Raw genomic sequence first — 25,224 nt, 5'->3', positions numbered from 1 at the left:
TATTTTATGTATGGAGTGTATTTTGACAAAGCAAAATTTATATATATAAGTAAAATACACCACTTGTGCTGAGTTATTTACGACAAGCCGCGCCGCGTATTTGCATTCCTTTTGAAAGGGCATACGTCCTTAGTCCATGAAATCAGTCTGATCATCCTGGTGAAACAGCTAATAACGAGTGCGCAGTTTTGTCGTAAACGCGTGTCATGCGCGCCTATGAACAAAGTGATTAAACGAGATTAAATGAATAATAACACGTTGAAAGCCGGCCAATAACAGGTTAACATTTTTTTGTTATTCAGAGCACCAGTCACATTCTGAACGAAAACCAACTTCCCCTCTGTATGCAACCTATGCTGAGAATACCCTACACTATACGCATTGCAATTTTTTCCCCTGTTCCGTCTCTCTCCTTCACCAGGTTCTCCTGCACGGACAAAGTGTGACGCCTCCGAGACGGAAAGGTGCGCCAAAATGGGAAAGGAATGCGACTTTATCGGTGGAGGTGCTATTTGTTCAGGTAAGATGCCGCCGGTGAACTTCACGGCAGTGAAAATCACGCTCTCTTCTTTAAGGCGAAAGCCTTTCTAGGTTCGTGGTGAAGTTTGTGTCAGCAGACCTGACCGCCGGTGTGTCCGCCGAAGCGTCATCACGCCATCTGAGGACAGATTATAGACAGATTAAAGAATAAAAAAATGATCGATAGTGAGAGTTAGTGAACTAGAGATTGGTAGAAGATAATAATGACCATTAATGCCTAATAACGACTACTAATGATTTGTAATAACTACTAATTACTTTTAATGACTACTAATGACTCCGAAATGATCAATATGTCTAACGACGGCTTGTAATGACCACAACTGATTGGAAATGACTAAAGATGCTTAGTAGTGAGCAGTAATGACTAAAAGAAAGAAGAGAAAGAGAAGAGGCAAATAGACAGAGGCGAATGATGAGAGGAAGAGTAGGCTTTCACCGTTCACCTCTTCAGAGAGATCTTAAGAGACCATGTAATTTTTTCCTGTTTTCTTCTTTCTGTCTTTCTTTTTAGAATAAGAGTGGCGTGTTCGCGATGTCTCGGTGTAATATGCATTTGTTGCGGTGATGCATTTACTGAATATATAGTCTGGCCCCAACATTTCATATAGGAGCGAGCTAGAATAATAAGATCCGACGGGCTCTTTTTTATGCTAATAACATTATTTGCCTACTTAAGCCGTCTTGAGCCTGCCTATCTATCTATCTATCTATCTATCTATCTATCTATCTATCTATCTATCTATCTGTCTGTCTGTCTGTCTGTCTGTCTATCTATCTATCTATCTATCCTCTTACACCAATCCGGTGGCCTAAGTTGTCTAATAGCTTGGGCTAATACGTATGTGCTCGTGGTCGTGATGTTATCGTGGCCGTTGCATCACCGTCATTCCACCTTTGCCGTCCGGCACTCGACATGCCTTCGTCGACGAGCCATCGTTGTCATACAGTCGTCATGCATTGTTGACACACCGCCATAGTGTCGCCGTCGCGGTCCTTCAATCGTCGTCATTCCTGCTTCGTGATCTGACTCTCATTATGCTATCGTCGTCACGCCTTCTACTCAGACCTAATGGTTCAAGTAGCTTAGGTTAATAGATATGCGTTCGGCATCGTGATGCCGTCGTGGTCGTTGCATCGTTGTCATTCCAGCGTTGTCATTCGACTCTCGTCATTCCATCTTCCTCACGCCATCGTATCATGTCGTCGTCGTCACGCTGTCGTTTGATCATTGTCAGCACTCCGGTAACGTCATCCCATCGTCGTCATGCCGTCGTCGTCATGCAGTCGTTGTCATACTGCCTTCATCATTCCATCGACGTTAATTTCTCTTGGTCATTTTACTGTAATCATACTGTCGTCATTCAATCGTGATTATGGCATCCTTGTCATGCCGTCATCGTCAGTCGCTATCGCGGCCACCTTTTCCGATCGTTGTTGTGATGACGTCGTGGTCCCTCCATCAAATTACATCATCGTCCCTCCAACTATGTCATCCGGATCTGGTCATCATGCCGGCGTTGCCAAGCCGTCATCGTCATGTAGGTTTCGTTGGTACAATTATCGTCACGCTAATGTCATAGACTCATCGTCATCACACTCTCCTCATGCCGTTGTCCTGCCATTATCGTCAATGCATTGTCATCGTACCGTCGTCGCCATGCTTTCCTGGTCATTGCAATCGTCGTCATTCTGGCTCTGTCGTCCGGTTATCATAATACAGTCGTCATCTCATCGTGCTCACGTCGTCGTCGCTATACCATCGTCATAAGTTAAGAGTCGACATGTCGTTGCCGTCATGACATCCCCGTTACACACTTTTGTCATTCTGTCGATATTATTCCTACTTTCTCGTTCCATGGTCGCTGTGTCAGCGTGACACAGTCGTGGTCATGCCTCCATGCTTATGGACCACATTGTAAAGCAATTGTCATAACAAAGTGAGGATCATATCGAAACATCTAACCATATAGCCGAATCACTGAGTCACGACTACCAGTACACAAGCTAAACAAACGGGGCTGACGGAATATGGTCTGTCGCTGCATTTTTCAATTGCTCTTGGCATTATCGTCGAGAGTCATCGCGAAATGAGTTCTGCCGTATTTTTTGTTAGTTAAGACGATATGAAGAAAGCAAGCAATGCAGCCAGAAAGTGCGCAGTGGAAGTTTGTTCTTATGATTAACTAATTCACGCTCGTGTTATTTCTTTTGTCAGGAAAGAAACGCACGCAGTGCAACGAGGAAGAGGAGGCAAAGTGCAAAGCAATGAAACGACAATGCGAGTTTGTCGACGGAGCTCCTCTTTGCATAGGTAAGTATGACGTCATCATCGCCAGCGCACCGAGCGCGTTCAAAAGAAAAAAGTATGGGTGTAGCAGAAACAAAATGAATTGTCTGTATTGGGATTAAATGTACGCAGACACGGCTTCCTGACTGACGTTAGATGAAGCAGTAGAATAGAGCACTCTACGTGAGGCCTATATGACTGGCTGTGACGACCCCAAAAAATGTACCAAGCGTTCTCTTTCTTTCTTACTTCTACAGCGAAGCTGTTAAGGCCAAAGTACACGTACGCTTGCCGGCACTCGAAAGCTCACGCCCACGCGCCTACGCATGCGCAGTTTTTGCGGGACAGGTCCTACACGTCGAAGCGCGCTGCGGGCAGAGATATCCTCTCCAGACAGATACCGGTGCTCTGCCGCTGATTGGCTCCCTCACAGAAACACGAAACGATATCTACCAAGGCGGAAATGGCGAGCCAAGTAGGCGCGCGCTGGAGCGGTTCTTGTACGTTCAAACCGCCATTCCTCGCGAGGTGCAAACGCAAGCGCGCGCGGACGTGATCTTTCGCACGCCGGCACGCGTAAGTGTAGCTCGGCCTCTAAGTTGCGCATGCGACGGCGTGCTGAGTATCGAATGTGCATCAAAGAACAGCCACAGTCCGAAATTTTAATTTGAAACTTAGTTTTAAATTATTGTAGAGCAAAAGTTACCTTGGGTATAACTCACTCAAATTGACAACAAACTCATATGCGTAGGTTTTTAACCTGCAATCCGTAGTTTTGTTGCTGTTGTCGTTGTCGGCGTTGCTTCCCTTACGTCGAATTTACCACATCCACGTCTAGTAATTTGTAAGACTGGCGGTGTAAGCTGCGCGCACATGAGAGCACAGTATTGCCCGAAGTCAGCGGAAACCGTTTGTCTACGGCGACACCAAACACTGCACAAGCACCCGGTTCCGGGCCCGCGCGGGACTCTAAGGGCCCCCGCGCCAAGGGCGAAAAGTATCAGGGTGTCTACCAAGTTGACATTTCGAAATTCCCTGAGTTTTCCAGGTTTTCCCTGAGTGCCCTTGCAATATTCCCTGAGCGACACAGAACTTTGTTTTATGTCAAGACGGGCTCTCTACATCATGTCGCCCAACGGTGTCACTCTCTGTAAGCATGTTAAAAAATAAAAAAAAAACTTAATCCAGTTTGAATAGTAAGGGGCAGTGCTTATATTATTCAAAAAGAAAACAGAAGGGAGGAATTGGTAAAACGCACAACGAATAAAATATCTTCGAAAGAAATAGTAAAACCTATTGCAAATTGAGTCGAACATTCTCAAGTACGAATGAAAAAGAGATGCATACAGAATAGTTTCGAATATGTGCTATTTTTATCATCTGATAGCAAGCTGATTGGCATGAGGCCCGAATTTTATCACAAGTGAGATTCTCTCGCAAGAGCTGGTAAGTCAACCTCGACTGTCCTGACATACTCTCAGCCTGCCGCACAACGCCTCAGTGTTGCGTTTCACTGTCTTAAAGATATTTTTTTCCTTGGATGAGGGACACCTGCATCTCAGTGCCAGCCAACGCTTTGCTTTTAGAGTGCAAGGTCCTCCAAAAAACCGGCGGCATGCTTTCTTTCCCGTTCATTTCTGAATGCGTAGGTCCTTTGTCTTCTTGTTGTCCTTCGGCTGCACGTTCGCCACACGGACTATTTGAAGCATCCTCTTGGACAGTCGTACAGTCAGCATCCGATATTTCGGACTCACCAGGGGCCGCGAAAACGTCTGAAAAAATTAATGCGTCTTTTACAGCCCTTAAGGGCTCAAATCGCCACAGGCGCGCCCGAAAAATTTCTGAAGACCTGCCAGCACACTTATTAGGCATATCGGTGCTCGCACTGTGACAGAAGGTGGCGGGTGCACGCGTGTATAACTAAGGTATACATACTTTGTCCCGTGACAGTCGCTCCTTCCCACACACGTGATATACTTCACAGCATAACGTTGCTGTAATGAGGTGAAGCTACTTTCGGGAACCGGCATTATGCAACGCGCCATGCTTTCCGAACTTCGAAGCCATTCGCATTGATCACAAAGGCGGTGTCGGTGCCATTGCTGAGAGCGGCGAATTTTTTCGATAACACGGCACAGAACGGCAAGAAGTTTAATATCGAACCTCGAAGCAGCTAGGCCTAGCATTGCCGCGGTGGTGGCTACGGCTGCCAGCGCATCAGCGTGCTAGTGTACCGGTTCGAGGAGGCGAGGTTATCAAAGTGACGGCGGTGGTGGTTTTAAATTATGGGGTTTTACGTGCCAAAACCACTTTCTGATTATGAGGCACGCCGTCGTGGACGACTCCGGAAATTTCGACCACCTGGGGTTCTTCAACGTTCACCTAAATCTAAAAAACACGGCTGTTTTCACATTTCGCCCCCATTGAAATGCGGCCGCCATGGCCGGGATTCGATCCCGCGACCTTGTGTTCAGCAGCCTAACACCATGGCCACTGAGCAACCACGGCGGGTGGGGTGGTGGTTTTGATTAATACCGTTTCGGACCTGCGGTCACGGCAAAAAGTTCGGAAAATCGGATGGCGAAAGGCTTTTGCGTCCGAAATTTCAGACGTTTTTATACATTGACAGCATGGGGTACGCAGTGGTCTCGTTGACTGTACTCTGGAAACTCCTCCAGCCGACGACGCGGCGTCATAGACCATTCGTTACGATTCCTCTGTTACTCGGGCCAGCATTACTTTCGTACCCTTTCAATAAAGTTACAGCTGATTTTCCCTGATAGAAGCGCAAATTCCCTGAGTTTTCCCTGAGTTTTTCCAGACTACTCAAAATCCCTGAGAATTCCCGGTTTTTCCTGTTGTTAGACACCCTGAATATGGACGGGGGCGCCGCTTCCACGTCACTGCGGGAGGATGGCTCCCTGCCACCCCGTGGCTATGCTGCTTACTCTCACGATAACCAATGGGCCCCCGACTCGCGAGAGGAGTGAGGAGTGATTACGGTGAAGAAAATATGCGTGTAGCAAGGCTAAGCCTCTGTGGGAGAGGGGAATTGTGGGTGGAAAAGTAGGGAAATAGGTGGAGATGGGGTAGGAAGGGAAGTGAGTAGTGATCCGCGTCTCAGACGCGGGTGCAATACCTCTACAGTCGTTCGTCCAGCATCGTGCCCTCAATGTAGCCGAGTACTGCTGTGAATACCTGGCTGTGACGGCAGGCTGGGAAGAGGAGGTCCTTGCTGGAAGCCGCTGGGAGTCCCAAGCGGCGTAGCTCAGTCACCGTGGTAGTTCGTTGAGGGTTGAGTTCGGAGCAGTGGCACAGGAGATGTTTCAGTGTTTCGTCTGCTCCTCACTTCGTGTAGGTCGGCGAGGTTGTTCCGCCCAGCCGGAAGCTCCTGGCCACTGTCCAGCAGCAGCCGATCCGCAAGTGGAGGAGGGACCGCTCCCTTACCGCGAGTGGAACGCCACTGTCGACAACCGTCGCGAGTACAAAGGCAGAGGCGTAGGGACTGCTGAACAGGTGAATGCCTGCACAATGGCATTGGAGCGCACGTCAATCCCAACAGTTTTGGGCGCAGAAACTGGGTTCGTGCTGCTCCACAGCGGCCCCCTCGTTCGCGAAGGGTCACTGACCCAAACCAAAGCTCAGTCAACCCAGGCAGGTAAGGGGGGGTGTAATTTGCCGAATGACGTTGGGTTTATCAGTACCTCTAAGAACCGGGACGCGGCACCTATGGCTACCAAGTCCTCTTTCCATCTGACAACGGCACAAAGAACCGCCAGCAAGTGGACGCCTGTTGCTTCTGGAGGGTGTGACAAGTCGGTTATAGATGATTTTGGACAGCGCATTTCGGTGTCACCGCACGCATTCTACACGCCGTGACGACCCTGTACTTGCAGCGGCCAAGCGGCCTTGTCTACTTACTGATCGCAGTACATACACAGGCAATAGTAACTTGCGTCTTATATGGGGTGAAAAGACTGTCGAGGTGAATGTTGGGCGACACGACACCAAAGACGCGTATGGTATGAATTTTACATGGTTACCCACTTGAAGTAACAAGGCTGATATCCAAAAAGAAACGTAGTCGATGATAAGTAGACGGCGAGAGTGCGAAATTCGGAAATTTATTAAGGGTTCGGTTTACACGGCGCAGGGCTGACTTCTTATTTCTGAGAGGGATACTTTTGTGTACACCTGTGAACTCAAGTTTTAAGTTTAATTTTCTCTCAAGAATCAAGGTATAGGCTCGGCATAAAAATGACTGTTGCCCCTTAGGAATTCGAGCCTCCATGACACATAGGACACAACAAAGACATGAGCTCACTAAACACTAAAGATGAGTGAGCACAACAGGAATATTATATGGCACCACTAAGAAAAAAACAAAGCTGACTATACATGAAAAAATGACCCATAACTCGAAGCATAATGTAAATGCTCATTAGCAAGAACTACAATACAAGCGTACATAATTTTCCTAACGCTAAGATAAACACTGCATCTTAATTTGCAGTAACAGCGCTTCCCTAATCTCAAACGCGCTACAGACAACGCAACGTTGGAGCAAGTTACTAATAAGGAGGCCCCCCTTACAGCCTTGTGCTCAGGGACCTCTTCTTTGTAACTCCATCTATATATTACACATTAGTAACTGAATAAAACATGATTGTGATTCGAAACTCAGGAACAGTGAATCGTAATGTTTATATCCCTAATTGTATTCCGCAGAACAAAATAATGCAGTGTTCTTTGCTGACTAGTAGGGCACGACACTGATGACGACTTTGACTTGACATGGAATGGAGGTAGAGTCTCCCATTCCTTCCGAATTAACCCCATGACCGTGTTCTGCGACTCAGTCTGATTGTTCGCCAACAATGGCATTCCGATTCTGTTCGCTGCTTCACTCATAGAGAACTTCATTGCTCGCTTGTGAGCACTGAGTGAAAAAAAAGCGTTCTGGTTAGCGCAGCGGAGTTCATGACGAAAGACCATCCGGTTAACTGCTCAATTCGCACCAGGTGTATTGCAAATCGCTATCTTTGTTCCTCAATTCAAACTTCCAAGTTTGGAAATTCACGTTTCTTGGAGCCATTCTTTAAGGAAACGGCTAAGAGTGCAAAAAAAAATTTGTAAAGCCCAACAACGTACCTTGCTCACAGTACCGCTGGCTTGCAGGCTTCCTAATTAATTACGATACATTACGAGAGCACGAATATAGATAAAGCCGAAATGTAAATGTCACATAAATGTGTACGCACGCGCAGGTTACTCGAATTCTCTTCCACATGCCACAACAAAATTCCATGCACAGAGTTATTCTCTTCTTTTTTGCTTTTGACACGTATACTTTCAGGGAAATGTACACCCACAGTGTCAAAGCCCACACCAGGACAGCATTAAAAAAATGATAATTCTTTCTCTGCCCTTGGTAAAATCGAAATACAATAGACAGCAAGCCGCGAGGCCAGATTCTTTTTTATAGAACTGAGCTAGACTACCGCCAACACGCGTTTGTCTTTAGTTTATGCCACTATATCTCAAGCTTCCAGCGGATAAAATTCTAAGATATCAGTTCCCAAAGTTCGAAGCAATAGTTATGCTAAAGCATAACTAAGTTACTGCTCATTATGTTTCGTCTTGTAAAACATTAATCGTGCTTTCCTTGTTTCACTTATACGGGCCTTGTGAATATTAACGATACTATAGGCTCTATGCACAAGCACCGCACTTCTCTCTAAACCAAAACACGTGCTAATTATTAAAATCGCAAGGTGTCCATGCATATTACTTAGGAACGTGTTGCCATCTGAATGAAAACCACGCACACCGCCCTTAATGCATTCAATGGGAAACTCACAGAACTGATATCTTTGTTCTTATCTATGCACCTCGTTTTAAAATCCAGCATTTACTCTTTGGTTCTTGCCTGCTTATTCGTGTCCATATTGCTTCTTTCAGAAAAAAAAAGTCTCACTTCTGCAGTTTTGCGCACCAAAACCACAATCTGATTATGCCGCACGTCGAACGTCGCATTAATTTCTGACCAGCTGAGGTTCCTTATCGTGCATATAAACTAAGTATACAGGAGCACTTGTGCATTTCACCCACATCAAAATGGCGCCCAGATTGAGTCAGCGACCCCGAGAGGTCAACAACGCAACGCTATAGCTACTAAGCTATTAAACAGGCCCTCACCAGGCCCCATAACAAATTTTAGTTATACGCTGGAAGTTGTTGCGTGTCCTCTAGGAAGCGTTCTGCCACGAAGAAAATTCAAATCGGCTCATTAATAGCAGATATAGAAGTGCCTCAGCGCCGCGAACCCATGATTTCAGCAGGCGGGCTCCACTGCATAGCGAGGTTCCCTCTCCACTCGCCCCGTCTAGCCTTCGCAAGCGAAATTCCTTCCCTGCGTTCTCCCATGCCGGACCTCGAGGGTCGCGTGACACATACGTCACGGGCCCCGCATTCACTTTTTTTTCTCCTCGCTTTTTTTTTCGGTGATGCGCACTTCCGCTGGTTTATCCGCTGGCGGCGTTGCGCGCGAGCTGTTATCGTTTCGCGCAGGGCACGATTCTGCGTGCTGCGCACAAGGACACATGACTAGCGGTATGTTTCGGTGCTACACGAATACTGAGGCAGAACAAGCGGATCGCAGAGCATGATCACGCGCTGGAACACGGTAAAAAATGGCATAGTTTCGATATCTGCGCACGTGACTGCACGACCGTGGGGACAAGCAGACGAAACGGAAGTACATCGTTCTTGCATCGGTGCGAAGCAAAACAAAAAACACGCAGACATTCCGTTCGTGTGTTTTATTATTTCTCTAAACCTCAATTCGTCAGTTCAAGCAACAGATCACACAAATAACAGATGTTGCGTTGAATAATTCTCGAAGTCAGGTGTCACGAGGAGCTACGTCACACTGCGGACACGATTACGTAAGCGCAGGAGCCCGACTACGTCACCGTTCTCCAGGCGAATTCGCCGCGAGTGAAGAGGGAAACGACGTTCGGATTGAAATCTCAGACCTTTCCGCGGCGCGTAGCGATGTAATTCTTTGCAAACACGATCGTTGGCGCGCATTGTATGCCCTGCGCTTGTCAGCTCAAAATAGCCAGACCTGGTAAGGGGCCCTTTAAGGCTGATGTTTTGTATATGTTTTTTCTGCAACCTACCTTTGTCCATGCCTTTGTCTAATTTTTTGACGCACAGTGCTCATCTTGACAGTTCTTACTTCAGTATACCTGAGCTATGGCATACAAACTATTCTTGGCCGAATGCACGAGCATAGCCGATATCTTTAAACTTGAAAAAATACGAGCAGAATGAAGCCCCGCGAAGATGGTGTCTCCTCTTACGGTTTCCATGCTGCGATTAATTTTGCAATTTTTTCTTCCCCCGTGCATCGTGACAGTCAAAAAGCGAACAAAATGTAACGAAGAAGAGACGAAAGTATGCAAAGAACTTGGAAAATCATGCGACTTGTCAACAGGAGAACCGCAGTGCACCGGTAAGGCTATTTCATTTTAGACATAACTAAATTTCGCTGCCCGCGATGCGGATGTGACAAAAAATGTGTGTAAAATGGAAAAAAAATCACATGCAAATTGCAGATAAATAAACACAAATTACAACACGGTCGACTTTTACAGAGAACACCTAGTTACATTCAGCTACCTACTACAACAGAAATATGACCTAAATTATTAACTATGTTAATGTATGTCAGTCTTCTGCGTATTCAGCCCTTTTTCTCCCTCCGTAAACACAATTTTTCTTATATTGGCTTTACAAGGAGGTACGTGTTCCCTTGAATAGTGAACCGTACCGTGCATACACTGCAACTTTTTAGTAAGCAAACTACTAAAAAGCACATTATGATTTGTTTGGTATGCACGTAAATTAAGATTATAGGCTCGGACTTTCTTTTTTCGTAACGCACGTGTATGCATGCATATGCAGTAGAGTTAAAGGGGCCACGACATGGTCTTCCAACATACATTGTTATGAGCCAGTAATACTGGCAAAGTCGAACAAGCTGTCCAAGTGTAGTGAACAAGAGGACGAGGTGTTGCGTCTTGATCCCCTCATATTTCTTGTGGTTCGCCTATTGGCTCAACATCTCCCCGTAACAATACTGGAGCTTTGCATTGCAATAAAAAGTATAGGAACCAGTTCGCCTAGTACAGAAGCTGCCGAGCTCTGCAAACTCCAGCCCAGATCGGTTGCTCAGAATGCGGGCTCGAAGCTGCTTCTACCGGCACCGATGGCAATATTGATATGCAGCGTGTAAGGCTGAGAAGCATGGCGCACTGTCGAGTTGTTTACAGCACATTCCATTCGGCTAAACAGCTGCTGGCATGGGATGTAGCTACGCGTTCGCCTAGTAGAGAAGCTGCCGAGCTCTGCAAACTCCAGCCCAGATCGGTTGCTCAGAATGCGGGCTCGAAGCTGCTTCTACCGGCACCGATGGCAATATTGATATGCAGCGTGTAAGGCTGAGAAGCATGGCGCACTGTCGAGTTGTTTACAGCACATTCCATCCGGCTAAACAGCTGCTGGCATGGGATGTAGCTACGCGTTCGCCTAGTATAGAAGCTGCCGAGCTCTGCAAACTCCAGCCCAGATCGGTTGCTCAGAATGCGGGCTCGAAGCTGCTTCTACCGACACCGATGGCAATATTGATATGCAGCGTGTAAGGCTGAGAAGCATGGCGCACTGTCGAGTTGTTTACAGCACATTCCATCCGGCTAAACAGCTGCTGGCATGAAATGTAGCTACGCGTTCGCCACAATTGAGTATTGTTGCCGAGTCTTCCCAGCAGCTGCCAGGTGCGACCGCGCTCACTTTGGGCGAGCACGACATTGATGCTGACACTGATGCTAACGAAGGACCGAGTCGTCGTTAGATAGAGTCACTCAAAAACCAATATGCCACCACCGCACTACAACAACAGAAGGTTGGGATAGTGTGTACGAGTTCGTGGTTGGCTAAACAGCGTAAGGTGAACACAGAGACGAGAAGACGACCGTAAAGGCGCCGTCCGGTACGTCTTCCTGTCTCTGTGTTCACCTTGCTTAAGCTTTTGTTAGGCCAAAGGTACCATAATACGCCGGCAACGACGCCGATACGGCACACAAGTGGTCGGCGGTCTTGCGAGCAGCGAACGACCAAAAAATTACCAATCGCCGTTACACCGGCCCCCGGGAGATGGGTCGCTATGCGAAAACTTCAAACAAAAAATGTCGCTGTTTCGCCCGAAAGGTGAAGCATCGATTGTGATAGCGTATTATTACGCAGCTATACGAATAAGGGCGGTAGTTTTTATCGCCCGTATAAACTTGTAAGTATTCGTTTGATCACGAACTTAACAAGCATCTTATCATGCGCGCACGGGCAAACACATCTCACTCGATGACCTCAGTCACCTACTGGCAAAACGCTAGCGCGGGGAAGCGCTGCAGCAGCAGCGAGCGAATTGCCCTTTGTACTGCCTTTCGCTCCCCCCCAACGCGAACTAAGCTGCGAAAACACAACTCACACGAGGCTATCAGCCCGCGGCGCGCCTAGACTTTTTACCCACCGCAGATCGCTTTGAAGATCAAGCCCGCGTGGCCGTGTTCAGCGGCACTATATGTAGCCACCGACGGAGTAGAACACCACCTCCCCTGCTACCTTGCGCGCGATTGAAGACAGCGCGCTTCCTCCCCGCTTTCCTGCCTTACGCGCGCGATATTGAGCCTCCCCCCTCCGCCTCGGCTCACCCTTGCCTTCTGCTCCTTACAAAACATTATAAAGCCTTCAACGCTTCAGGTAAATTGATAAACGCATGCGTCTTCATACACTCCACTCCTGCCGGCGAGTTCATCAACCTCTCTTTTCCTTTCAGAGTGTCCTATAGATGCTTGCTGGACAGCTTGTCAGGAGGCAGAACCCAATAGAACGGTGCTCACTGTCACATGCTCAGCGTCTGACATGTGCTCTTGTTCGTATGAAGATGGTAAGGAGCTCCAAAAGCATAAAAGTGGGAGATCAAAATATAATGCAAAAACTGATTGTCATTCCAGATCCAGTGCTTATACAGGATGTCAAAGCCAGCTTTAGCCAAGCAGCTAAAGAAACTAGTACAATGTACGATTATAATGCGTACTGTGTTCGGTCATATTTCCTCTTTCGCCGCCAACATAATACTTATAAGCTAATTATATGCCTATTTAGAGAACGTAAATAAACAAGTATTAGATCGTTGAATTCAGGGCATGGCTTCCACTGGGAAAACTGTTATTGCATTCTAAAACAAGCCATTCAGTTGTTTCTAGGGCGCTATGTCCTGCGTAATTATTTTTCCTCTCCGCATGCGAAATATACCACGTGATCGCACGCCGGCGCGCTGCGATGCCAACAGTCCCAAAAATGACTTGGAGAAACGAAGTCCGCTCATTTCCTGAATCGTCAACCAACTGGCCATTGCGATATATAGCTGCGACCGTCACGTGGTGCACTTAGATCGCGATAAGCAGAAGCCAACACTGGCAACTTGCCGCTTCCAGACGGTTGCCGAGTCGAGCAATGGGCGACGTCGTCTGCTTCAAATCACTTTTGGGCCCGCTGGTTACGTGTAAACCGTGGGAAAGAAATCATTACGGAGGATATACCGCCATATACACGACTGAATTGTTCGCTTTAGGACGCAATGACAGTTTTCTCCTCGGAAACCACACCATAAGATCAAAAAGCAATAACTTGCTTAACTAATCTTCTCCAATTAGTCGGATAATTAGCTCACAAAATTTATTCTGGCGGCAGAGGAGGACCTGCGACCGAACACCGTCTGATGATCGTATAGTGTGCAATTTTTTATCAACTTGGCCATGGGTTAGGTTGCGCAACCTGTACAACCTCGTTTATTTATTTGCTTTGTTTACAGAATACTGCAGGCCTTGATAGGCTCAAGCAGGAGGGGCAATACAACAAAGATAGAAAAATACACCTCCGAGTTACGGAGTTGTATGCAACTGTGATATAGGGAAAGAAATGTGGTTGAATAATAAGCACATTAGGCAGAGAGCAAACATAGATATAGAATAAACATAAATAACGCTATTATAAAAACATTATTAACACCATTAAACGGCTCCAACATCGCAACTGAACACACAAGGAACCACACAGCTAGGTGTATTATACCTAAACAAGTTAGATTATTTTAATGCTCACTGTTAGAGAGCGAATTTTCGGCTATACCTAAGTTTTGCAATACCTAAAATGTTTCGCGAGAAGCCGTCCACTTACCACGACCCAGCACCCTCCTCACTTCAATTACGATGAACGGAACGGAATGAACAACAGCAAGCAATGATGCGACTAGGTGACATCTACTATTAGCGAATGATTTCAAAACAGACGGCGCTCAAGCCGAGATAAAATCCGATTACCACATGAAACGTTTAGTTGGTGAAAGGTGGCTCATAAACCTTAGAAGGGAATGAAAAAAATAGAAGATGGAAAACCAAGTAAAACCCAAAGGTAGCAGAAAACGTTCGAGGCACAACACCTCCCTTAGCCGCAATGCTTGCATCCCATTTCATAGTAGTGTCTAGCCTCAAAACACGAAATAATGAATATAAAGCTTAGGCTGAGACAGACACACACAGAAAGTTTGCCATTCAAAAACATAATGCGCAGCTCTTTCAGGATTTGTGCAACAAACATCATGCTCCCTAAAAAAACACTAAAACATTCTGGGCAGCAAAAACAGTAGGATTGTTTCATGCGGGTTGTTAGATATTTACATAAGGCTCCAGGGTTCCTGCACGCTTATTTGCGCGATGCTATGTTTTCTTGCAAGTAGTCAATATTGAATACCTACTCATTCTTCATCAGTTAAGCGAATTCGATCGAATTCGTTCGGTTATTGCATTGAAGAGTTCTGACAAGAAGCTGTTGCAGCCAGAAGCAGACCCTTGGTAGCATAATCGAGAAAGCGGTAAATAGGCCGGGGGGGTTAGTCTTGTTGAAGATATATGGAATGTGGTCATCATCGTCCTATATTTATGCCCACTGCAGGACGACAGTCTCTCCCAAAGGCCTCCAACTGCCCCTGTCTTGCGCTTGCTGATTCCAGGTTGTGCCTGCCAATTTCCTCCTCCTTTCATCGCACCACCTGGTCCTCTGCCTTCCCTTAGTGAACTTCACTTCTTTTGACACCCATTCCGTAACTATGATACGTAGACCACCGGTTATCCGCCCTACGTGATACATGGCCCATCACCTTCATTTTTCTTCGTAACGTAAACCAGGATATCGGCTACTCACATATACTCTCCGATACAGGCCACTGTCTTCCTGTCCCTTAACATTATTTCGCCTAAGATTTTCCGTTCCATCGCTCATTACGCAGTCCTTAACACAGCTCCTAATGCTCCGCTCAGCTCAGCTCAGCTCAGCTCCTTAATGCCAGAAATGTGCTCACTTTCGGTGATCTTATGTTTCAACATTATACTTCAACGTAGCGTATACCGTGATACATGAAATAATGGCGTGATGCCAGGTGTATTCAATGGATGTAAATCAATAATCATTGCTCAGACAGATACCGAGAATTTTTATGTTAAATTTCAAAGAATCCCTAAGGAACATAACTGAAAGTAATTATTTGCTATTTTTTAGAATGGGGGGGGGGACCGAGACATTTTTTAAATATTAAAATACAAAATGTGCGCCTGACTCCTATTTACTTACTTTTATAAGTGTGACCACGCAAAAAAAAAATACGCAGAGTCGTTAGCGTAAATACTACCCTGGCTTCGCAAATGTGAAAAGCGGGTAAGTTTCTGTTGTGCAGGGAGCCTTTGTTTTTACTCATTGCAGAAGGCACCTGGTTATCAGGCTCACGAAACAGTGATTGTCAGGTCAGGGTGCGTTCAGAAGCCTTATCATGCTTGATTATTGATTTCAATCGGCTTTTCTGTGCAAGCAAGGTGGTCTAGTGTGCATTCAAGTGGCGCTGGAGTCCCCGCATGCATATTTCAGCTCCTGTACAGTGCTGTACAGTAATGTTAAGTGTTGCACAATACTTTACAATGATGAATAAGGACCCCTGCACAGGTCGTGTTCAAAGTCTATAATATATATTAGACTGCTAGTCAAGCTTTGGTCGAATGTCGGTCTGAAATAGACTGCGTGCTCTTGTGTGATCAGAAACTGCACATATATGATTTATAAGATCGCTCGTAATAATTTGCAGATACGGTGTCGAAACGCTGATACATAAAAACAATCTGCTGCTGGAAAGGTTAAGTTGCACTTGACATTAGTCGAACACAATTGTCAAAATACCACGCACTCATAAACATTTACCGTTTTTTTTATCACCGCGTAAACAATCTAGACGTCGGATCGGAAAATTAGACAACTCGACAGAAGCTTCTGTGTTTTCCCTGCTACCGACATTTAGAAGTTATGATGCCAAGTCGACCAAAGTGCATATGCTGCGTCGTTTTATTGAGGAAGTGCTTGGACCACTCAAGGCTAGCTTAAACGATACCCGAAGATTCATTTTTCCAGTTTCCGCCCAACCTGCAGAAATGTGTCAAATACAACCAATATATAGTAAAATTTCAGTCACCATTCCGGACAGTGCATGGTGTTGCTACTAGAATATTTCCTACGGAAATGTTTAGCACCATGTATAAAAACTGTCGATCAAGTTGATCGATTTCTACAGGCCTGGCAACGAAGGAATTAGTTTTTCTCAAGCTTCTTTTATTACCTACATAATTGTGCCCCATCTTTTAGTACCGGCAGAATACAATGATTGTATACTTTCTTTTTATTCAAGCATAGAAGTAAGCTGCCAGTCATGACTTGGTACAGCCGTAGGAGTTCCAACCCATTTTTATTCTTCTGTCAATTTTCTTCTCGTGATCAGGGCCCCCACGACTAATTGGCTTAGGTAAACATACTCTTGTGCAGAATCTAGAGGCTGTCTGCCAATCATGAAATCTCGTTCGCTTGAACAATACCTCTGTCGTAATAATCTTCAACCCTACTCACTTTCCCAGCTAAGGCCCGAGATCCGGACCGGGGCACAGATGAGAAAATGCGAAAACGGGCGGAGGGGTAGAGATATTGCTACTGTCCTCGTGTAAGGGGGTTCTTGGCCCACAAGGCCCCCACATTTATCAGCAAGTGGTTGCAGCATAATTGTTGCTACAGTGCCGGTTCCAAGGCAAAAAAGAATAAATTCTTGGCATCCCGTGCTGTACATCTTGTGTCTTCCCACACACTATGCCAAATAATTTAAGTGTTCGCAATATGAGATTGTTTCACTGTGCTGCGCAGTATAAGAGTTCCTGAAGTAAGACGGATCAACACGAGTGAATTCGATCGACGAGTGTTGTCATAATAAGCCGTACACACAATATGTGTCCTCAATCATTACTTGTATCAGTAAGACATGACACAATTATAGGCCGCAACTGACATAAGCACCAATAAAATTTTCAAGGTTAAAATGAGAAGTTCGCAGAGAAATTACCGACATAATGTAGTTTGAGCCACTGATGTACAAGTACCTACCACGAACAATCGTCACACGTAAAACAGAACTCGAGCTGCGAATACTAAGTAATAATCAACAGCCCAAGCACCAATAAATCAGCAGATATCGGGAAGGCAGAAATTATAATGTCCTTCCATCTTTCGAAACTCTTAACGCCAATAATTGCTTTTCATTTCAGAGTGTCTAGCCTCAAAATGTGAAGACTACTGCAAGGTGGCAGTCCCCGAAGCGGACCCTAAAAAGGCAACCTGTAAAGACAACGTATGCTACTGTGCCAAGCCACATGGTACGTGCGGTTCAATATAACATGAGGCCACTTAATTATAAACACCAGTAGTTGCATTTGTATGAGTAAATTAAACGTTATAAAAAGCAACGAAGACAGTTGCTGTTCAATGTCAAACTGTTCAAAGGAAGCTCACAATGAAGGCACTGCTTTCGGCGGTCTTTTCGAGATTAGTTCTCGATTTACAGGGATGAAGGCTTAGCCTATGGTCACACAGACAGCCCGCAACGTCACTACAACAGAACGGCGGCGCAATCTGTCACCTGTGGCAAAGCACGCCGCGCGGTGACAGATGGCACCACCATTCCGTTGCAGAGAAATCGGCATCTTTCGAGTTGTGCGCCCGCAGACATGGCACTTGCCATTGCCTCGTATTGGCTTGATTCAAGCAGCACACGCCATCATACATGCTCTCCTCGCTCGCTCATCAATGCTTCAGTTCATCAGTTTTATAAATCTTTCGCGACTTTTTAAGGCACCGTACATGTGTGAGCTTCTAGCTGCTAAACTTCATTTTATGCTTCAATGGCATGCGTGCCAACCCTGCATGACTCAGTCACGCCCGGTGGCTGCACACAAAGAAAGTGATGCAGCGGAGCTTCTGCGATAACGCACTTTGGTTCAGACAGAAATCACGTAGTCCTAAATTCTTTTTTATTATTATTGCTCGCCATCTTTTGGCGCTCCCGAACTGTTGGTAGCAGTCTTTGTTCTACGGAGTTTTCGAATTCAGACCTTAGCTAATTAGTCGGCGCATCATATGAACAGCCAAATACTTTCTTGCGGCATACTTGTGACTCTTTCCATAATTTGTTCGCGTCCATTCAAAGAACAGTATGCATAACATAATGAAATATAACTGACCGCAATATGGTGTAACTAATTTCTTCTATTGAGGTTAGTGCCTCTCTGTTGCTGATCACTGAAACCCACATTCGGATAGAATGTTGTCGCTGTTTCAGTTGTCATGATTTTTATGTTGGGAGTTAAACGGCTCATTTATAGACATTTGCGGGGAAACAGTCAAGATAAAACTCAGAACCTCACTACCATATAAGCTGCTTAGTACTTGTTGCAGTAATGAACTAACGGGCTCCCTAATTGTTTATGCATGTACATTTTATGTATGCGTGTGGTACTTACGTGCAGAAAATTAAGGCTTGAGTACTCTGTGCCATTCGCAAATGATTATTCGCATGGCCAGCTCGTCAGCTTTGTGTTGGCTGGACAAACAGCTGTGTTGGGGTGGTCACACAGTTTCGTTAAACCCTGTCAGCTTATTTTCGCATACCGGCTACCGACAAGTGCTGGCAACATTGGCACTTTCGTTTTAATTAACAGGCTAGTCACTTCACCAAGCTCCCTGCACAGCCCAGTGCCGGCAAAAATGCAAGCGACTGCACCTCCACGGCATGACACACGTGGTTATCGCTCACCGTGGTCGTCCGCGAACCCCTTAGTTAAGCCTGTTTCGCGAAGCACATCTCCCGCTGCAACACCTTTAAACTGCTGCTTAAACACATGTTTAAAGCATTTATTTTCTCTTCCTGCTCTTTCTCTTTCTCTTCTTGCAGGACCGCAAGAACCCACGACAACAGCACCACGTAAGTATAGTATTTCCACTCTAATAAATGTTCGGTGTAATTTACCACGACATTGCCTCTGTACTAAATTATGTGATATTCTAGCATAATAGAGAGACTACGTACACCAGTTAGCGAAAACACGCTAGTGGAAACCTTCCTGGCGTGATGCTCGTTCCTTCGCGCGCGTCTGCCATTTTTCCGACACGGAACAGAATTCACTCCCTGTTACGCCATATGTTCGTTTCGTAGCGCGCAATAGACGCACGCGATGCCAAAAATGAGCTGCAAACACATTCCGTCTGGTTGTCGTTTAACCCTTTCTGCGTCAACTACTCTTTTTAAAGCGATAGCTTTACTAACCGCGTCGAGGCGAGTTTCGCCGTCGCCAGCAATTTGACCTTCATTTGACCGCAGCTGCGCCGTAGCCTTGGCAACGCATCACGTGACTCGCCCCGCCAAGCTCCGCCGCCGGCTTGGCGCATGCGCTCTCCGCAGCTGGCTCGCCGCTTGACCACGTGACTTGACGCGCGCCTGGCTAAGAGGAGCGCCGCGCTCGCCTAGTTAATGCAAGTTTGGCCATGGACGAGAGCGAGGCCAGGCCGTCTTCTCTGAGCGTTGCGGGGGAGCGGGAGGCTTTGAGCCGCCGACGCCAAGCGGCTTCTGACCACCCCGCGAATATCGCCCGGCGATCTGCTTCACTGGAGAGGGGCCGGATTGCAACAGGCGTCACACCGTCGACACCAATGTAGCGACCGCGTTCGCGCCCTGTCCGTTTGTGCATTGACGCTGCGCATGTTCGCGGCGTCTCTTTGTACGTCGAGCACTTGCGCTTTCCCTGTGGCACAATAGGCATCGCGCCATCGAAAGATGCGTGTCTACCCAAGCCTATTCACAGTCATGTCTAACTACCGACCTAGGCGCAGCCGTCTTACCTGGCTTAACGATGATTGTATAAATAAGTATAATAATTACAGCTAAATCAAAGGCTAACCAATTGAAACCAAGACTTAACCAGGCTAAACCAAGCTTTCGCTTTGCATATTCAGTTAGCTGAGCTAAGCCGTAGCCAATTCTTTTTTCAGAAAAGCGCCAATACTCCCCGAGTTACATTTTGTTCGTGATTCACTGTGAACAGTTTTCGGTATTGCAATATTAGCAGTTCATTTGGTATTTTCAGCTGTCTTTCCCGCCAATTGCTTCTTATGTTTCTTTATTGTAGATAGGCGAGGCCGCATAAACGCTCTGTGTAAAGCACATTCTTTGGAACAAAGTCAATCGTGCTAATTTGCTATCCTCCGCAGTGGTGTAGCAACGAGGGGGGGGGAGGTACAAGCAACCAGTGGGTGGGGCGGTGTCATATACGTCTGAAGACACTCCACTTTCCGCCGGCTTGACTGGGCGCAAGTGGCAAGGAATGCTCCGGTATCCAGTAGCCCGAGCTCATGCACCCGATGCGTTGCGCCGCAGAATTGTCGGCTGCAGCTCTATCAACACCCCACGAAATAATTGCACGAGTGTGTCGGCTAAAAAATTTTATTCACAGAATGGTCGCTAAACTACTCGCCTTAGCGGAACGTTCCACGTAGGGTACGCTCGTGCCGTGCGTTCATGCTGGGATCAGGCGTCGCTAAACATACAGTCAGGCGTTGTAAAGCGTTGAGGCTCTTGGGTTCCTCTTCCGTTCAGAACACGCAGCGAAGACGAACAAAGACAGCAGCAAGAGGGCGTTCAACGAGCGCGCCCAGCGCTCGCGTTTACGGCGAAGCGTTCGTCGAGAGCGACGCTGCATAAGTGCGGCCGTCAAAAGTCGGGAATGGGACTTTCTGGATCGTCTTCAGACTCGGTGCCTGGAGTTCCTGGAATTTATCGCCAAATGGAACTTCTTTGCGTCCCTCCCTAATCGTACTGTTATCTTTCGCTTGTTCCCCAAGATCTGCGTGTCAGTTGCATCATGCGAAAGGAACTTTTCCAAGTTAAAGCTGATCAAGACGTCTCTGCGCTCCACCATGAGTGATGAAATGCTGTCAAACTTGGCGATACTGGCCATAGAAAAAGAACACGTAAAAAATATAAACTTTACTACTGTAATTAATGAGTTTGCAGAAGCGAAGTGTCGGAAAAATAACTTCTGAAGGAAATGTGTCATTACCGGTCATTACTTTAGTACGAAAGGCTCGATGTCCCACCATGGTTTGTGCATCGGCAATATGTATACTGATCATGGTATACAACATGAATACAACAACCTCCTATATGAATATGTATACAATGTTCTATTTATCAATTTTGAATCGTTGTATTAGTTTTTTATCAGTTTTGCGGTGTTGAATGAAAGATTTTTCTCATAGTCCCAGCTAACAGTTTCTTTATCATTTTGTTGTTGTGTGACTTCATGTCACAAGTGCAGCGTCTGTGTCAGTTACACAGAATTTTATTTAAAAAATGTTAATTTTGTAATAATATTTCCCAATATTCTATGACGTTATGTGTCTTTGTGATTACTAGGAGCTCGGTAGCGTGAAAAATATGGCAGAAAAGTTATAACCACATCCTGAATAATCCCTTAATTAGTACTTATAGAGGAAGCACTTCAATTCGAGAATTGAAGACTCAAAGTCATATTATTAACTCAACAAAAACTTCTTAAACAAAATTATTTTGGGTGCTAGAGCCTGCAGTACTTGGGCACTGCGGGCGGTGCCCAGTATGGCAGCAGCGAAAGAAATATGAAATAGTGGACGAGTGACGTTGATCCCTCAATCCTCTCCATAGCGAGTGCAGACCAACAGAAGTGCAAGCTTTCGCTGCTACGGACTTCATCGCGGCCTTTTCTTTCTTTTTTTTTTATGGTGACGCCAAGAATCGACGCGAAGCGTGCTCTATTCTGTTCTTAATCTTGTGGTGGTACCATAGCTCGCATAATCACGTTTGTCCGTATAGCAGCAAATAAAAACAAGGCTTTATTGATCAGAATGAAGAGAACTCGCAATTGTCATAGCATTGACGCCCGCGCCGCAGGGAGGCAGGTGGCGTTTTCTAATAGGGTGGGGAGATCAGCTTTACTGACACACAATTTAATTTTCGTTTTCGTTCAGGGCTGCTTACAGCCAAAATACTGCGCGCCATAGTACCTACGGCGATTTTTGTGAAGTTGTTGCTGGGCAAGATATGAATGTCGGGCTTAAATTTTGCAAATGCAATACTACCGCTAAAATTGGTAATTAAAACTTTATAAAGAGATTTTTGTTACTTTTGACGTGAGCCATATTTTCCACAATGCCGCATTTGCATTGGCTGCCAAGCCTTACAGCCTGACAGAAGATGTGCGCATGCGCTTATCACAAGTTATCAGTGCAGCACCCTGTGTTATTTGGCGCAGAAAAAATAATAATAATAATATTCGGGGTTTTACGTGCCAAAACCACTTTCTGATTATGAGGCACGCCGTAGTAGAGGACTCCGGAAATTTTCACCACCTGGGGTTCTCTAACGTGCACCTAAATCTAAGCACACGGGTGTTTTCGCATTTCGCCCCCATCGAAATGCGGCCGCCGTGGCCGGGATTCGACCCCGCGAACTCGTGCTCAGCAGCCCAACACCATAGCCACTGAGCAACCACGGCGGGTGGCGCAGAAAAAAACAGCGTGTATAGCTGCTCCATTCGCGATCTCTGGGAAAGAAAGCGAAGGAGAGGGGAACCCGGGAGACGTGCGCAGTATCCAAGGCAGCTGTACTGGTGCTGAAACCCGGAAATGTCGATATCCTCGCCTTCTTCGACTACACTCGGGGGAGAGGGAGGGGGGTTACAGAAGACCTATGGGCCCTGGGTGCCAGACGACCTAGCTACGCCACTGATCCTCCGTGCGATGCGTTAGTGCTTGCGCGGCGTGCAAAGTAAATAGCAGAGGCGCCGGCGACAAATCGTTTTTGTCGAGCCGCGTCCACTCTGGAGAGGTCGCCTGACTAAATCTTTCTTGTAAGCATTAGTATGAGTAGGTCCAAGCTCCGACCATGAATTCCTGAAGCTTTTCGTTGCTTACATGCGGTGAATAAACCTCCAAATACACCACGATTCCGGCATTGGGAAGGCAGTCCTCGTCGCTGCAGCCACTTGTTCCCTAGCCGCCACTGTTAAAACCAAGGGGCCAACTTCTGCCTCAATTTCAACTGCGCCCTCAAAAAGTTAATTTTCTGTGAAAATGGTGCCACTTAATGTCGCAGCATTCACAGAAGAGCGATAGAACGACTGCCGGTACTCAGTAGACGAAACGAAATGTCTGGACGACTGCGACTAATTCTTTGCGTGGGAAGTGTAAACAAAGGTGACAGGAGCCTCGGTATGGGGCACTAGAATGTGCTTGCCGATAGATACCAGGCTTCTGCTCTTTACATAGAGCGATGTTCATACATTCCAGTCCTGCCGGTGAGTTCATCAACTTTTCCTTGCAGCTTGTCCGATAGATGCCTGCTGGAAAGCTTGTCAGGAGGCAGAACCCAACAGCACGGTGCTCGCTGTATCATGCTCGGGATCTGACAAGTGCTCCTGTTCGTACGAAGATGGTAAGCTCCAAAGCATAAAAGTGGAAGATCACGAATGCAAACAGGGTTGACTGTGCCGTGCAGTACAAGAGTCGCTGAAGTTAGGCGGGTCAACACGAGCTCTATTCAGGCTCATGCCTGTCACTGCAGTGAATTCGATGGACGAGTGTTGTCATAATAAGCCAAACACACAGTATGCGTCCTCAATCGTGACATGTATCAGTAAGACATGGCACAATTATAAGCCGCAAATGACTTACGCACCAATAAAATCTGCAAGGTTAAAGTGAGAAGTTCGCAGAGAAATTACCTACATAATGTAGTTTAAGCCACTGATGTACAAGTACCCACCACGAAAAATCGTCACACGTAAAATAGAACAAAAGCTGCGAATGCTAAGTAGTAATCATCAGCCCAAGCACCAATAATCAGCAGATATCGGGGAGGCAGAAATTATAATGTCCTTGCATCTTGCGAAACTCTTAACGCCGGTAATTGCTTTTCATTTCAGAGTGTCTAGCCTCAAAATGTGAAGACTACTGCAAGGTGGCAGCCCCCGAAGCGGATCCTAAAAAGGCAACCTGTAAAGATAACGTGTGCTACTGTGCCAAGCCGCAGGGTACGTGCTGCTCAAAAATTATAACCCTTACACTCGGTGAAGATGGAATGGCAGCGAAAGCCGAGGATAGTCAAAGCTCTCAAACGAAAAGCAAAGTGCTTTCGCTGTCATTCCATCATAAGAGAGTTGATTGGTTGTCATTTTATTTATCCAGGAAGCCTCATCGGAACTTGAAATCCGCAACGTTGAAGTCGTTCACTCAGTCCATCCGGTACCTCTGCCACAGTATTGCGTTGCGAGTCTGACGTCGTTGCTCGTTCGGAGGTGCCTGGGATCGCGATTGTCGTATCTGTTCAGCATTGCCGGAACGTTCTTCGTCGGTGGTAGTTTCGCGCCGTCGCCGTTGACATTCTCATTGCTACTCCCTCCGGCGTTCCTCGTACGCATGTTGCTCTTCGGGTGTACGAACTATACGGGTCCGCTCCATCAATAACGCAGCTGTTGAATGGCTCACACGCCCCTAATCAATAGGTCATAGCCAGTTAAACACAGCCTCCCAATTACGACGACAGATGAGATGTGAATTCTATGCTGCAATGGTCCCACGTGTAACAAGAATAGTTCAAGGGTGCGTTGCAGATTCCCGAGCCCACAGGGGTATGTGCCATTGAGCTTGGACCCTGTCTCCACTATCACCAGGATCGGCCCACATGACGATTTTTTTTCTGTTGACGGACGCCGAAATAGCTACGGAACGTTAGTCCTATAAAGCTTTCGCTCTAATATAACATGAGGGCAGTTAATTATAAACACCAGTAGTTGCATTTGTATGAGCAAATTAAATGTTATAAA

The 25,224-nt window shown here is 46.3% G+C and overlaps 1 protein-coding gene across 1 annotated transcript; it reads left to right on the top strand.

The window, feature by feature from the left end:
* The first annotated feature begins 426 nt into the window (after nt 1–426).
* LOC142591412 (uncharacterized) lies at nt 427–20,583 on the top strand. Its single transcript, XM_075703740.1, has 7 exons — nt 427–520; nt 2,759–2,854; nt 10,254–10,349; nt 12,729–12,839; nt 17,581–17,688; nt 19,263–19,292; nt 20,576–20,583. Exons 1-7 carry the CDS (start codon nt 475–477, stop codon nt 20,581–20,583), a joined length of 495 nt encoding a protein of 164 aa, XP_075559855.1. The 5' UTR covers nt 427–474.
* Nucleotides 20,584–25,224: the final 4,641 nt, after the last annotated feature.

Source organism: Dermacentor variabilis, chromosome 8, assembly GCF_050947875.1.
Source record: "Dermacentor variabilis isolate Ectoservices chromosome 8, ASM5094787v1, whole genome shotgun sequence".
In the NCBI taxonomy this organism is placed as follows: domain Eukaryota; kingdom Metazoa; phylum Arthropoda; class Arachnida; order Ixodida; family Ixodidae; genus Dermacentor; species Dermacentor variabilis.
The sequence above is the reverse complement of the archived record's forward strand: the minus strand, read 5'-3'. Positions and strand labels throughout refer to the sequence as shown.